Here is a 14,292-nt window from a genome sequence, read left to right on the forward strand (position 1 = left end):
TTTTTTTCCCCCCACCCTCTCATGTATTTTGATGTGTTTTACTCTTGTGTTCTTTGATTATGGTCTTTTAAGATCACTCCGTAGGCATCATCTTTTCATGTGTTAGACAGCACCCTCAGTGCAGTAACACAGGGAAGCCTTTCTAGGCTCTCCCAAGGTTTAAATACCTTCTCTGGGGTAAACTACGGTTTCCCAAAGAATGTAAAGTTAAATTGACTTTACTAGTCTTTTTAAATTCCTAGACCCAGCGCACACTATCTTACAATAGAGTGCTGGAGGGGTTACCTAGTATCCCCTATGTCTAGAAACTTATGAGCAGTCAAATGCTACCCTTTCCTATCAGAATGGTTGGTGACAGTGGTTTTACAACGAACTACCATGATTTTTCCCGACCGCGAAAACTGGTAGCTAAAAATCGCAGGAGCCATGTTTTCAAGATGGCGCCTAAGCCCCCTTTGTTTAAACAGGTCCCAGTCTTTTTTTTTTTTTTTTTTTTTTTTTTTACCATTTCTTTTTGGAAAGGTCCTTCTAGAGTTTGCTTCTGCGTGCCACTAGGTTTGGTCACTTTGTTTCTATGCCTTTGGCTGGCTTCAGGACTGAAGACCGCCTCTGGTGTCTGAGTGTCTGGGGTGGGCAGGAAGTGAGGGAGGTGCCCGACTCCCTGTGCTTGGTCTCCTAGGAGACTCAAATGCACTCTGGTGTGATTGGCTGGCTGCCTGTCCAGCAAGGACAGCCACCCTGCTGGGTGAGTGGCAGCTAGGCTGGAATGAAAGGGAGAAAACTGTATAAAAGGCGAGTCTCTCGGCTTGGTAGGCAGTCGACCACTAAGAACTGAAGAGGACGGCTGCTGCAACTACTGGACCGTTGGTTTGCCCAGTGAAGCCCTGCTGCAGGTCCGAATCTCCAAGTTCATCTCGACAGAGAAGCCCCTTCAAGGACGACTTCTTCCTTTCAGTTTGTAGGACCAATCAACTTGTAAGCCACCTGGATACCATTCTCTGAGCTGGTTAGGATTAACCAGGGAGAAGGACACCAGCTTGTGTGGTTGAAGAACAGCAACCGGAATCAAAGATTTACCCATTTGCCGGCTTTGTGATCCGTCCCCGTGCAGGAGTCGTCCCCACCCGACGTCCTCCCACTTGTCACCACGACTGAGGCTCAGGAACAGCGAGATCTGCAGGAACTGCCAGGAACAGAAGTCTTCAGCTGCATCTTTTTCTTCAATATAAGGAACTGTGAAAACCTGACCGAGAACTTGCCTTTCACCGCAAAGGGTTGTGGAACTTTGGCAACTTGCAGGCCTAGTCAGCTTGGGACCCGACATTTTTCTGTGAACTACTTCTAGGAACCGTGGCGAAGACTTAATACCAGGACCGTTTTTACTTATACAAGACACTAGCCCATTGATTTTGGCCTACCTATTGCATTGAATCAACTCCTATGGTGTACTCAAATTATTTGCACTGTTTTAAAGTAACTGTAATATTCGTTTTGATCAATTTATGCCTTTTTGCTCCTACTTCAATGCTATTTGGCTCTGACTTCAGGAGAGCTCAACTGCTTAGTAATCGGCATGGTAGTTTTATTTTTGTGTGATATTGGTTGCCTCATTTAGTGAATGCTTTAAAAATGATTGCGTAATAAATTAAGAAGTGTTTTACCAAGAAACCTTGAGTATAAGTGCCTATCTGAATACTTGCAATTGTAGACCTTTGTGTAACACCCTTACAAGCTCACATTCCCCCTTGAGAGGAGCCTGGCTGCTCAGCTCGCTACCAAAAACGGTGTGGTACAGACTTATACCAAAGGTTGGTTTTGCTTACACCTGTAGTCTTAGTTCTGTGTAGTGGTCCAAAGGGTACTGCATACAAACTTTGCCTAACGCCTGTCCAAAAGGGACTCCCACCACAGAGAGGCACCAAAGGTGCCACATTCTTGGCTCCACTCTTGCCAGATGTCTGACAAGTGTGACAGCTCCTACAGAATTTATCTACATCAGACCCCAACTTAGGCTAGTAGAAATAAAGAGAAAGCCTTTCCTTGGTCTTCTTAAAGCTTAAGTGACCAGCCAAAGGAATCTCATGGGCTAAGTGTAGGAACTATCTCTGGAGGTACTACAAGTCTTCTGTAGTACCCTGGGATAGACTCAGTAGGTTCACTGTAGAAGAGGCCATTCTCCCAGTACAACTGGTGCTTCCCTGGCTCTTGCCCGTCCAGCTACGAAGCTGCCTGTTGGCAAAGTCCTTCAAGAGTAGGACATTCTTGACCTCTGCTGAAGTCTGCCCTACAGGGGCTACCTTCTGTCAGTAAAGACTGCAGCTCAGGATGGTCTTTAGGATTCAAACGGGGGGGATGGGGGGGGGGTCTTCTTCAAACTCTGAATCTTCAGCAGCTGATGCAACCTCTCCTCGTTTCTCACACTCGGCTAGTGGAGAAGTCACAGCTGTGACTTTAGACAGTCCTCTCGGGGATGTCCTAGTTGGATGCACAGGAATGCTAGCCTTCTTGTTTCCTGAGACCTTGGGTTTCCCCTTTTGTCTCCTTTTTCCTGGAAGTAGAAGTTGGCATTTCCTGTGGACTGGGTGTTATAGGTTCTCCTTTAACAACATCGAGAGTCATTTAGGATGATCTCTCTGGCCTTCCTGGTCTGCTCCCGTTTCCTTTTACTGGGAGTCCTGGGAGTGCTTGATACAACGCCAAGAGTTTTTAAGTCATTCCCCAGCAGGACTCTCCCAGGCACCTCACTTTGTACACTAACAGGTATTCTGACAGTCCTGTTGTTGCAGTGGATGAGAGCTGGTAGTCTCTAGCATTTGGACGGGGCCTCCAGCCAGCTTAGTGAGGCCTTTTTGGGTGCCTTGGCAACATTCTCAGGTTTGAAAAAAGTTTCATCCACCACTGTAATGCTGGCCCCAGTGTCTCTAATGGCAGGGGTCTCCTGACCATATACAAGTACACTGTCCTTGTAATATTCTTTTGTGTTATCTGGAATAGAATTCTAGACCTTTAAAATCTGCGGTTTCCAGGGACACTAAAGAAGCACTGCCAGAGACTCCAATGGGTTCTTCAGCCAGTAGTTGAAAGTGTCCAATAGCCATATCTACTTCTTCCTCTGGGGAGAAGGCTGGGGAGGCAGTGTGGACCCCTGAAGGTTTACCCTTGCATCTGGGATCCCCTTTCACACGGTCAGTTGACCCACAAGCATAACAATTTCCAAATGTTTTGACAAATGGGGGTTTCTGCTGACCCCCCCTCTGGTTTGGCACCAGAGGTCTCACTAGACTGATTTGGTTTCCCTTGTGGCTTACCCTTTTTCTGTTTGGGGCACTCTTTTGGACTGGGGGTATTAGAATTCTCTTTGCCATCTTTCTTTTGCTGCTTCATTCATCCTTTTTCTGAGTTGCCCCAGAATCCTTGTGAATAGCCCTGTTGGCAACCCACAAGCAGCTTTTGCTAGCTTCTTGGGATCAAGCTCTTTAGAGTCAGCCAAGTGCTGTCTCGGCTCAGGAGAGCAGGCATCAAACATAGATTGCAACATAAACGGATTTCTCATTCCTTCAAAAGTGTCAAATTCTGCAACCCTTAACCCATCCATCTAGGTTTCTGGACTCGGTACTGGACCTGGTAGGGTCCCTGTGGCTAAAGGTTGAGGCCTAAGAGCTTGTTGAGGTGCAGAGGGGCGCACCTCCTGAGACTCCTCTAACTCTTCTGACTCTTCAATAACTTCAGAGTTAGACTCTGAATCATTATCATCCTCGTCAACATTTTCCACATTTGCTGAAGGAGTAGGGGTGACAACCCTACTTCTCAGACTTTGATAATTCAACAATCTTTCAATCAATTCATTTTTCTTTCAAGGAGATTCTTGTCCTTGCACATCTTTCAGTTGATCTACTGTTAGAATTATCAGGGCTTCCTGTCTGAAGGTATCCATCCTGTCTGAAGTTATCCATATCGGGCATCTTAACATTGTTTTTCTAGTGGTGCTTAGCCTTGTGAAGGTTACTATTTGAACAAAAGTAAAGCAGAACTCTCAATGTAACAGCTCTACAATTTATCTTCACCGCTTGCCAACAGTGTTAGGCAGAGTTTGTATGCAGTACCATTTGGGACCACTACATGCAACTATTACTACAGATGTAAGCAAAACCAACCTTCGGTATAAGTTTGTACGGTTGGAGTTGAAGGGAGAGCCGGTTCCCTGCGCAGAAAACTGATTGCTAATGATTTTTGGTGGTCTGGCCTGCAGCCTGGCACATGGTTTGTCATGGAACCAAAACTCAAAAGTTCCTTGAAGTGGTTGTTTTTGGGTGAGCAGACAAACCTAGTTGTTAGGTGCTGGCTAATTGAAGTTTGATCGATATCTGGAGTGTTGCCATTATCTGACTTTATCAGAATTATAGGTGCATGCTTCCCGTTTGTGCTTCAGTAACAATTTTAAAGGAGCAAGTGCACATGTGTTGATGTCGGGAAACATATGCTCACTTCACTTGGCATATGTTGCACGACATCATCACATGTACATTTAATCCATTAAAATTGTTACTGAAGCACAAACGGGAATCGCGTGTGTATAAGTCTGAAACTCAGATAATGGCAACACTCCAGAAATCGATCAAACTTTGATTAGCCCGCGCCTAACTCAACTACGTTTGTCTGCTCACCCACAACCTTTTGGTATAAGTCTGTAACACAGTTTTTGGTAGCAGAGCCGAGCAGCCAGGCTTATCTCAAGAGGGAATGTGAGCAGTAATACTGTTATAGAGGTCTACAATCACAGGTGTTCATAAAAACTCTTACACTCAAGGTTTCTTGGTTAAACACTTAATCAACTGGCTGACTGTCTGGCAAGGACAGCCACCCTGCTGGGTGAGTGGCAGCTAGGCTGGAATGAATGGGAGAAGACTGTTTAAAAGGCGAGTCTCTTGGCTTGGAAGGCAGTCTACCACTGGAACGAAAGAACCAAATACAGGCTGGAAGAGGACGGCTGCTGCAACTCCTGGACTGTTGGTTTGCCCAGTGAAGCCCTGCTGCAGGTCTGAATCGCTAAGTTAATCTCGACAGAGAAGCCCTTCAAGGACGAATTCTCAACTCGTAAGCCACCTGGATACCATTCTCTGAGCTGGTTGTATTTTCCTCAGAGTAGCAGGAAACCGAATAGACGGGGAGAAGGACACCAGTTTGTGTGCTTGACTACAGCTACCGGAATCGAATATTTGCCAGTTTGCCAGCTTCGTGACCAGTCCCCGTGCAGTGCAGAAGTCCCCACGACTGAGGAACAGAATTCTTCAGCTGCATCTTTTTTTCCACATAAGATGCTGTGAAAACCCGACCGAGAGAACTTACCTCCCACTGCTAAAGTGTGTGAAACTTTGGCAACTTGCAGGCTTAGTCAGCTTGTGGCCCGACATAAAACTTCGTATGTGAACTACTTCTGAGAACCGTGGCAAAGACTTTAACTACCAGAACCGTTTTTTACTGATACAAGATTCTAGCCCAATGGCTGTGGCCTACCTTTTGCATTGGACCAACTCCTTTGGTGAACTCAAACTATTTGCACTGTTTAAGAATACCTCTACTATTAGTTTTATTAACTTATGCCTTTTTGCTCCTTTTGTTCCTCCTTCAAAGTAGTTTAAATGCCTCCGAATCGGGTATTGGCAAGGAGTGTAGAATATTTTTGTGTGATATTGATTACCTCCTTTTTAGTTAAATGTTTGGTGAATGTTTTCTAACTGTGTAATAAATTGGTAAGTGTTTTACCAAGAAACCTTGAGTATAAGAGTCTGATTGTAGACCACTGTGTAACATCACTACAGCTCACATTCCCTCTTGAGATAAGCCTGGCTGCTCAGCTCGCTACCAAAAATTGTGTGTTACAGACTTATACCAAGGTTGGTTTTGCTAACAAGTTGTGTCTAGTGGTCCTAGAGGGTACTGCATGCAAACTTTGCCTAACAGTCACAGTAACAACTTGTGTAGTACAGGCCTAAACCAAAAGGGGGGTTACCCTATAACAAGGACAAGTGTTGTTTAGTCTCCCACAGGGTTACTACATCAAGACTTGGCTAACAAAGGAATCTTAAGCAGTAGCAAAGTTATTTGGCCAAGATCAGAGGTTTATTTTGTAGCCATTTTGGCAAGTCCCCATTTCCTCTCCTTTTTTTTTTTTTAATGTTCTAGTACCCCATCCTGGTGTGCACTTAATTTCTATGAATGTTCACATTATCATGCAATCCTATGGGATGCATGACAGTGTTTGAAGGGGTTTTCAAGCCCTAAATGGTGTTTTGCTGCTGTTGTAAAAATGATTACCTCACAAACTATTACCTCATGGGGTATTTTTCAACTACAGAAAGTTACTTTAATGGAAGTATTGTTTTTCTATTTCTTCCTGTGTAGTGTGAAGTACTGCTGTAGACGTCCCTTTCAATCTTGTCATCATTGTCCACTAGCAGGCTTTTTTATTTGTTTGCTGCCTTTCGCAAGCGTTCAGGTTTACGTGTTCCTTTTGTTTCTAACAGTTTCTTTTTTTTACTACTTTAGGATGGGGGCGGGATCCACCACAAAGTCTCTGTTTCTCCTGTGGTTCACGTGCGTGGACTCTGTGAATCTGTTGTTGAGGCTGACTTGACGGATGCACTACAAAAATTTGGACAAATAAGGTACAGGAATTTAAACCAGTCATTTAACAGAACATTGTGATGGCCTTGTCAAGTGAGAACAATCAAACAAATAGAAACTGCACATTTGTTACTTTTTTAAAAAGGTTTATTTGTAATACGCACCACACCCGATAGTATCTGGGCGCAGCAGTTACAAGCATACTTTAGGCATGGGTTACAAGGTTACAACAGGGTATACAAGAAATTACAATGATAAACATATTAATATACATAGAAAGGACTCAATGTGCAGGCAATTACAGTAATTATGTACATGTGCAGTTATATACAGCATGAGGATGATTCAAAGTGGTGTGGGATGGTCGGGCAATGGGATGGGTCAGCGATCATTGGCTATGAGCCAGTTTACAGTATTGTGCTTGAATTTATGGAAGGTTTGGTCCACTCTTAGTGTAGGGAGGGCATTCCATTGTTGTGCTGCCATGACTGGAAAGCTGCTTCCCCTGGCTTTTTTTTTTTTTTTTTTTTTTTTTTTTTTTAAATCTGGGAACTACCAGGCAGAAGGAGTTAGCTGTCCTAGTAGGGCGTTCTTTTCCTGGTGATTCTCTCAGAGAGGTAGAGTGGGGCAGCTTTGTTGAGGCATTTGTGGGTTAGTGACAGTTTTGAGCAATATTTTGTCTTTTATGGATAACCATTTGTTCTGTCTCCTCAGCTCTGAAATGTGTTCTCTTCTTGGTATGCCTTCTTGGTATGTGCTGCGCAGTTCTGAGGGCATCATTTTGGAGGATTTGGATCTTAATGATAATGTGCTTGCACCCAAATACAAAGCATCACAATAGTCCAGCTTGGAGAGAATAAGGGCTGTGGCTAGGGTAGTGCAGCTGGCCTTGTATAGGAATGGTTTACAGGCTCTGATCAGCTTGCATGTTTATGCTGTGGCTGAGGCCATGGCATTGACCTGTTTGCCAAGTGTGAGTTGAATCCTAGAGTTTTTACCTCTTACCACTTTGATGTGGTTACCATCTATATTGAATGAAGTATATTTGGAGTTGTTTGTTTAGGTTGACTGTGGTTCCAAGGAAGAGGATCTCTGTTTTGTTGTCATTCGGGCATAGGCCATGGGCAGCCATCCATGCCTGTATGATTTGTTATTTACAAGGGCAGTGTCCTTGCCGTAGTCCTCTGTGAGGGGGGGGGGGGTATGATGATCTGGGTGTCATCTGCATAATTAGTGTAGGTGACATCCAGATGGTCCAGATCATTGAAAAATGGCTTTGTAAATACGTTGTACATTGTTGGCGAGACCAGGAACCCTGCGGCACACCACATGTAATCGGGATGGGGTTGGCTGCGGCTGATGGTGAGAAAACTCTCATAGGCCTATTGTTCAAAAAGGATTGGATCCATGCTATGGCTTCCTGTGAAAAGTGAGTGGTTGAGTCGAGATGTTTGCATAGTATTATGGTCCACCAGATCGAAGGCAGCGGAAAAATCGAGGAGCAGCGGAGCTATTTTTTTCCTTTTTCTTTAAGCTCATCGATCTGGGTTTTGAGATCAATCGGCGCCGTTTAAGTACCATGTGGAGGCCTGAAACCAGATTGGCGGACTCCCAGGAGGTGATTGGTCTATAGATACTTGTAGGTAGACTACTCTGTCTAAAATATTAAGAAGGAATGGTACTGTGGTGATTGGCCTGTAATTGGTAGGCATGGCTGGGTCTAGAGATTGCAGGAGAGGTAGGACCCAAGACTCCTTTAGATTGTTAGGGACGGTGCCGGATGGAAAGGAGGAGTATATTAATTTAACAATGAAAGGTGCCATGTCTCTCGTGGCATCTTTGATAAGCTGGGCTGGGCTGGGCAGCTGTCTGCCTGACAGTTTTTTTTCTACCTCAAGGATGGAGACTTGTGTGAATCTGAAGCGATGAGGCGGTTTGATAGATTGCGTTGTGGTGCTGGCAAGTGAGGGTGGGATGGGTAAGTTCTCCCTTTTGTCAGAAATCTTGTTCTGGAGGAGGGTGATTTTGCTTGAAATGGCATTCTGGATGTTGGCACACCAAAGATTGTTTTTCAGGCAGTTGTCTGTGGGCGGTATAGGGGCTTCCATCTCCCTTTACCATCACAAAAAGCTCCTTGGTACTTGAGCTGGCCTGGTGGATGATATTATTATGAGTCTCTTGTTTGGTACGTATGATTTTATTTTTTGTATTGGGCATAGATATTGGTCAAGTTTGTTTTTTCCTCGGGGTGTGAATGTCTCCTGAGGAGTTCAAGTTTTTCTTTTCTGTTCTCAGAGTTTTGAGTTGTGGAGTAAACCAGGAGTTCAGGTGAGCTCTAGGTTTGCTTTTCCACAGCTTTAGTGGGGCGATGCGGTCTAAGGCTTTAGACATGCTAGTATTGTACTACTCTACGAGAGTGTTTGGGTCGGCTGAGGCTAGCAAAGAATTGAGCGTGGGTATTACTAGGGGTAAGATTTTATCCGCCGTAATGTTCCTTTTATTCCTAGTGAGGAGAGGAGGGGCTAGGGAATTAATCTTCGTGGTGGGCTGATTAGCTGCCACGGTGAAAGACAGGAGGAAGTGATCAGTCCAAAGTTGAGGAGTGATGGTGGTTATAGAGGCATTGCAATTTAAGTCAGTCACCCAGTTCAGGGTTCTGCCTTTGTGATGGGTGGGCTGGGTCACTCTTTGGATAAAGCCATGTTCTGAGAGCATGTTGGCTATTGCTAGAGCTTGTTGATCCTTGGGGTCATTGTAGCCAAGGTTTAGATCCCTGAGCAGTAATAGTTGTGAGGAGGCCTTGGTGTTGTCAGATAGTATTATGGAGATGCCCTCCTCGATTGTACCAACAGGACCTGGGGGTCTGTAGATAATGTGCTGTAAGAGTTCGGGAGTCAGAGATGGGCAGTTTAATAGTAAGTAGTTTGCAGGATTTTACCGCAGGTGATGGGGCTAGTTTAAGCCTCCCCCTCTGGCGCCAACTCTCTCTGCTCTAAGAATGGTATAATTGTCAGGTACTGCTAGTAGGAGAGCAAGGCCTGAAGCTGCGTGTAACTTAGACTCTGTAATTGCTAGGAAGTCGTAATCTTCAGCCTGGATCAGATCAGCGATCTCAATTGCATGTGCCACCAAAAATCGGGCGTTGAGTAGTGTACCCTTAATGTTGGGAGGATTAGTCTATAGTATGTCCTGCCTAGTTAACTGAATAGGTATGGCAGAGTTAGGTTGTGGCGTTATTTTTATTACTGGGATACATTTTGGCAGAAGGGTATTTCTCTGGAGGGGAACATGGTTTATGTAATGTTCTGGCTTGTGGCTCATGGAGTCTAGTTAATCTAGCGCGTAGTCTTAAGATTTCTCGCTAGATGGAGCAGGGTAGGTAGGTTGTGGTTGAATTGGTGTTTGCGAGTGGCAGATGGTCTTGTAGCAAGCAGCTGTTGTGTACCGTTTAAGAAATTCGGTATCGGTAATCGGCGCGGGTAAAAATCTGGTAGTTTTAATTGTCCCAGCGTTAAGACTTCAACAGGTGCAGGCATGGTGTAAGTTTGGAACCCACTATAGGAACAGAGTTTGCCATAGTTTGGTGTTGTACGAGTGTGGTACCTGTGGCCAGTTGGCGTATTGCCAGAAGGGCGCACAGTAGGTATAGTGTCCAGTGGGTAGTGGTGTTCATAGTGCATATATGGTACCAGTGAGGCTAGATTGGGACGCAGAACTAAGACAGATTTGTGTAGTAATGCGTAGCGGCCCACGGCAGAGTGAGATCAAATGTGGGTGAGGGGCACAAATCTGAATAGATTGTCAATGGTTGCCAGTGGGCTTAAACAAGAATAACGTCAAATTCGGGATGCCACTGGGAGTGACACAGATCGGTTACCAAGACGGAGGAGGGCATGAATAGCAATCAATTGTATGTATGGTGAACTATCACATTTGAGATGAGTGGAAAAGTGCAATAAGCAAATACGTTCACAATTCGCACTGGGCACAATACGGATGACATTTGCAGTTTGGCAATGGGCATACATGCATATGTAACGAATACAGGTTCACCGTTCATGCTGGGCAAGATATAAATGACATGTATAATCATACATGAAAAATCAATGGTTGACAGTGTGCATATAAAACGAGTTGCTACGGATAAAGAATGTAGCTAGTCTTGACACAGATCAGATGCTGGGACAGAGGAGGGCACACAAACATTTATTGTATGTGCAAAAATACAGTTGGCTTGTATCTCATTGAGAAACTGGAACAAAGCAATGCAATGGGCACGGAGCAAGTTTGAGTCGGAGGGCAAATCGAAATATTAGGTAGCTACAGCAAGATATATCTAGTAATGATGCAGTTACTCCCGTAATGGTAAGGCGCTGCAGGATAGCCTGAGGTGGCTCAAGAACATGCGGCAGATGTAAGGGCACGTGTTGAGCTAATGCTGTATATCAGTTCACGTTCAGGAAATATGTGGAGGTGGGTCAGGATCGGCTCGGGAGTGAGGCGAACCACCGCCTGATACTTGGGGCATGGCGATCAGGAGGGATAGGTGTGCAGTTGCGGGCGGGGATACACTTAATTAAGGCTAGGCGGCAGGGGTGCAAAACAGTGTAGGCGGTGAATTTCTAGTAATAAGTATTGCTAACATCGTTGGCGCGCACGTTTGTAGAACAGGTAAAAGTATTTCAGTTACACGCACTCACAGAGCAGGTAAAAGTTTGAGGATAGTTCAAGTGAGGGGCTGCGCTTACCCGACCGCCATGGTTAGTCGAGGGAATCAGTGAGCATAGTCAACGGTGTAGGCTTGCCTGACTTTGATGGGTGGATCCTGGGGGGGAGGAAATGGGCAGTGACGGGCCTTGGCCTCCGGAAATTCTGGACGGCTTCGGGACAGGAGCCTTTTTTCTTGGGCCTTAACTTGGCACAGCGTAATTGGATGAAGTAGCAGACTCTAGCCAATCCACACGCTCCTATTGCCCATATGGACTCTGGCACTGGGTAGGGTCGCTGGAATTCAATGCGGCGGCCATTTTAGAATGGAGTGCCCCTCGTGTGTCTTAATGGAAGTGGCTTCTTCTCAAATCAATATCAAAAAGTGCTGCCTTGTAAATGCAGGCGCTGGTATTCGCGGATCACTTTGGCAAATATTACTACAAGATGGAGTAATTATCGTGGCAGGTTGAAATAATCACATAAGTGGCTTTCAGGCACACAGCAATTGTGCCCAAAGCGTACCTTTTTGATCCTGACGCAAATTCTATGTGGTTGGTGCTGCTCCTGCAGCACGGATGGCGCAGGGTGAGCTCCTGCTCAGGTGGAGGTGGTCTGTACAGCAGTATCCGCGTGGTGGTCAGTATTCTTATTTTAAGGGATTCTACATTCACATTATACACTTAGTTTCTTATGTTATACGAAGAAACTTTTTTTTTGCATTTTTCAAACAGTACAAATCATGTGATGTGGAGCGAATCCAATAAATTATCTCACACAAAGCACACTGCTTAAGTTTATACCACTTGTATATCTGCTGAGAGTAGTCTTGCATTTGAATATGGTGTATATGCTAATACTTGTAACTGAAAACATATTCTATAGGTAACATGGCCGTGCATTTAACGTAAAACCTCATAAGATGCAAAGTAGCCATCCAAACTTTCTGCGTTTCTACAGGAGACTAATGCAGTCTTCTCATATAAAAAAAAACTACTTATAACCCATAAGTGCAATTGACTTTATGGCATAGAGCTAGAGACCACACTTCACAACACCGTGATTGAGTTTAAGAGGGCGTGATTCCCCGAGAACACGTTATTCCTCCTTCCAAAATACCCTCCACTTTCAAAACTTCCAGAAATGGGGAGCCCTTCTGAGAACAAATGGTTCAAATAACCATGTTCTGTTGGATATATCTCACTCGGCATGTCAACAACCGCGTTTAATTTCCTTGTACCCTTCAGAGGAGAAATATCATTTTGAATATCGGCCTCATCCCACCCACAGGGCAGTCCAGCACCAAAATGCTAGCCGATTCTCTTCTCGACCAATACTAGACATGTTTCAGCCTTGTTTGGTCTTCATCTGTGAGGTGCAGTTGAGACAGTGAGCAAGGGGTCCACATCCCGATTGCCCTTAGTGACTTTAGTAAAACCCTAAGTTTTACAAATGTACAAGTGTGAGAGCCCCTCCGAGAACGAGCATGGTTCAAATCACCATTTCTATGCAATGTATCTCGCTCAGGAGGTTCTGCTGCCACGTTGTAGCTCACTGTACACTTCACAAAGGTGAAATAATTCTGCCAATCCGAATGCTAGAAACTTCTTTTTGACCTTTTTCAGGCACTTTCTTTTAGTATATTATGTGCATAGTCCTGGACGATGTGTATTTCATGGTGCTTCTCGTAGCGTAGTGGGGTTCTCTTTATGTGCTGCCAAGATTCCCTCTTTTATCCTTTTTCCTGTAATGTAATATGGCATTTGTATGATGCCTTTTACCATTGGTATGGCCTCCGGAGGACCGAACCTGAGGTATGTTAGTGCACGGTACAAATATCCTTTAACATTATCACTACTGGAGTGTTCCTCAGGCTGTTCTGGGGGGAGGGTACGGAGGGGCGGGGGTGGAGTTAGTGGGATGAGCTGGAGAAGTGCAAGAGAGCAGTGATGTGCTGTTGGCGGCCTCAGCCCGGTATTCCGTTGGCTGGGCTTGGGGTGTTATACTGTCGGAAGACGTTGTGTGCTGTTGTGCTGGTCTGTGTGATTTTGTTTTGTTGTTGGAATGTAGTGAAGTTTGTGCGGATTGTTGTGTTGTAAGATTGTGGTTGTTTGGTTAGAATTTGAGATGTGTATGGAGAGGGTGAAGTTGTTAGTGGGTTTGTTAAGTGGCTGCCTACGTGGCCTCTGTTTTACAACTCCCTTTGGTCCATGCCCCTACCAATATCCACAGCTTAATTAGTGTGGCAAGTGCTAATGTTCACCCAACTTTATACAGGTATGATCTGTAGTAGCATTTATCAGGTGGGTGAAGGTTGTTTGTTGGGAGTTGGCTAGGGACGCTGGCTTCTGTCCTTATGGGTGTCGTTTGTGTCCTAGTAGACGGAGTCGTCTCACTTGTTGTAGTAAGAGCCTCTTTATTTGGTTCTAGATGTTGTCATTGTTGTCCTAGATTTGTCCTCCTTTTCACTGTTTCCTGTTTGGTTTTGTTTTTTCAGTTTTCATATGTGATGTTGAAGAGCCAGGTTTTCATACATTTTCTGAATTTTAGGTGGTTTTTGTTGTTTCTTATTTTTTTTGGGATGTTCCAGTTTTTTGCGGCTAGGTGGGAGAAGGAGCCCCCAAGTTTTTTTAAGGTATAGTTTTTCTTCCAGGCAGATTTTGTTGTTTGATCTGAGGAGTCTTGTGGGCTTATAGATTGTTAGTTTCTTTTGCAGGAATTAAGTTCCTTGTCCGTTGATTGCCCTGTGTGTTATGCACATTGTTTCTAAGGTGATCAATGTTTGACTGGGAGCCAGTGCAGTGTTTCTAGGGCTGGAGTGATGTGGTCTCTTCTGGATAGTTTTAGGAGGAGTCTGGCTGCTGCATTTTGGATCTGTTGTAGTTTCTTCAGGAGGTATTCTGGTGTCCCAAGAGAGAGGCTGTTTGCATAGTCTATTCTCGACATGATTAGGGCGACGAT

The 14,292-nt window shown here is 44.7% G+C and overlaps 1 protein-coding gene across 4 annotated transcripts in view; it reads left to right on the plus strand.

The window, feature by feature from the left end:
• Positions 1-14,292, plus strand: part of HNRNPLL (heterogeneous nuclear ribonucleoprotein L like) — a 649,202-nt gene that overhangs the window by 274,398 nt on the left and 360,512 nt on the right. For all 4 annotated transcript variants that reach the window (XM_069607810.1, XM_069607812.1, XM_069607811.1 and 1 more), the window contains one exon: positions 6,547-6,665. Coding sequence is in view for 1 of the 4 variants with exons in the window: in XM_069607809.1 (XP_069463910.1) it covers positions 6,547-6,665 (119 nt within the window). In the remaining 3 variants the exon portion in view is untranslated. The remainder of the gene's footprint in view (positions 1-6,546; positions 6,666-14,292) is intronic.

The sequence above is a fragment of the Ambystoma mexicanum genome, chromosome 4q (genome assembly GCF_040938575.1).
Source record: "Ambystoma mexicanum isolate Mex_15411 chromosome 4q, UKY_AmexF1_1, whole genome shotgun sequence".
Taxonomy (NCBI): Eukaryota; Metazoa; Chordata; class Amphibia; order Caudata; family Ambystomatidae; genus Ambystoma; species Ambystoma mexicanum.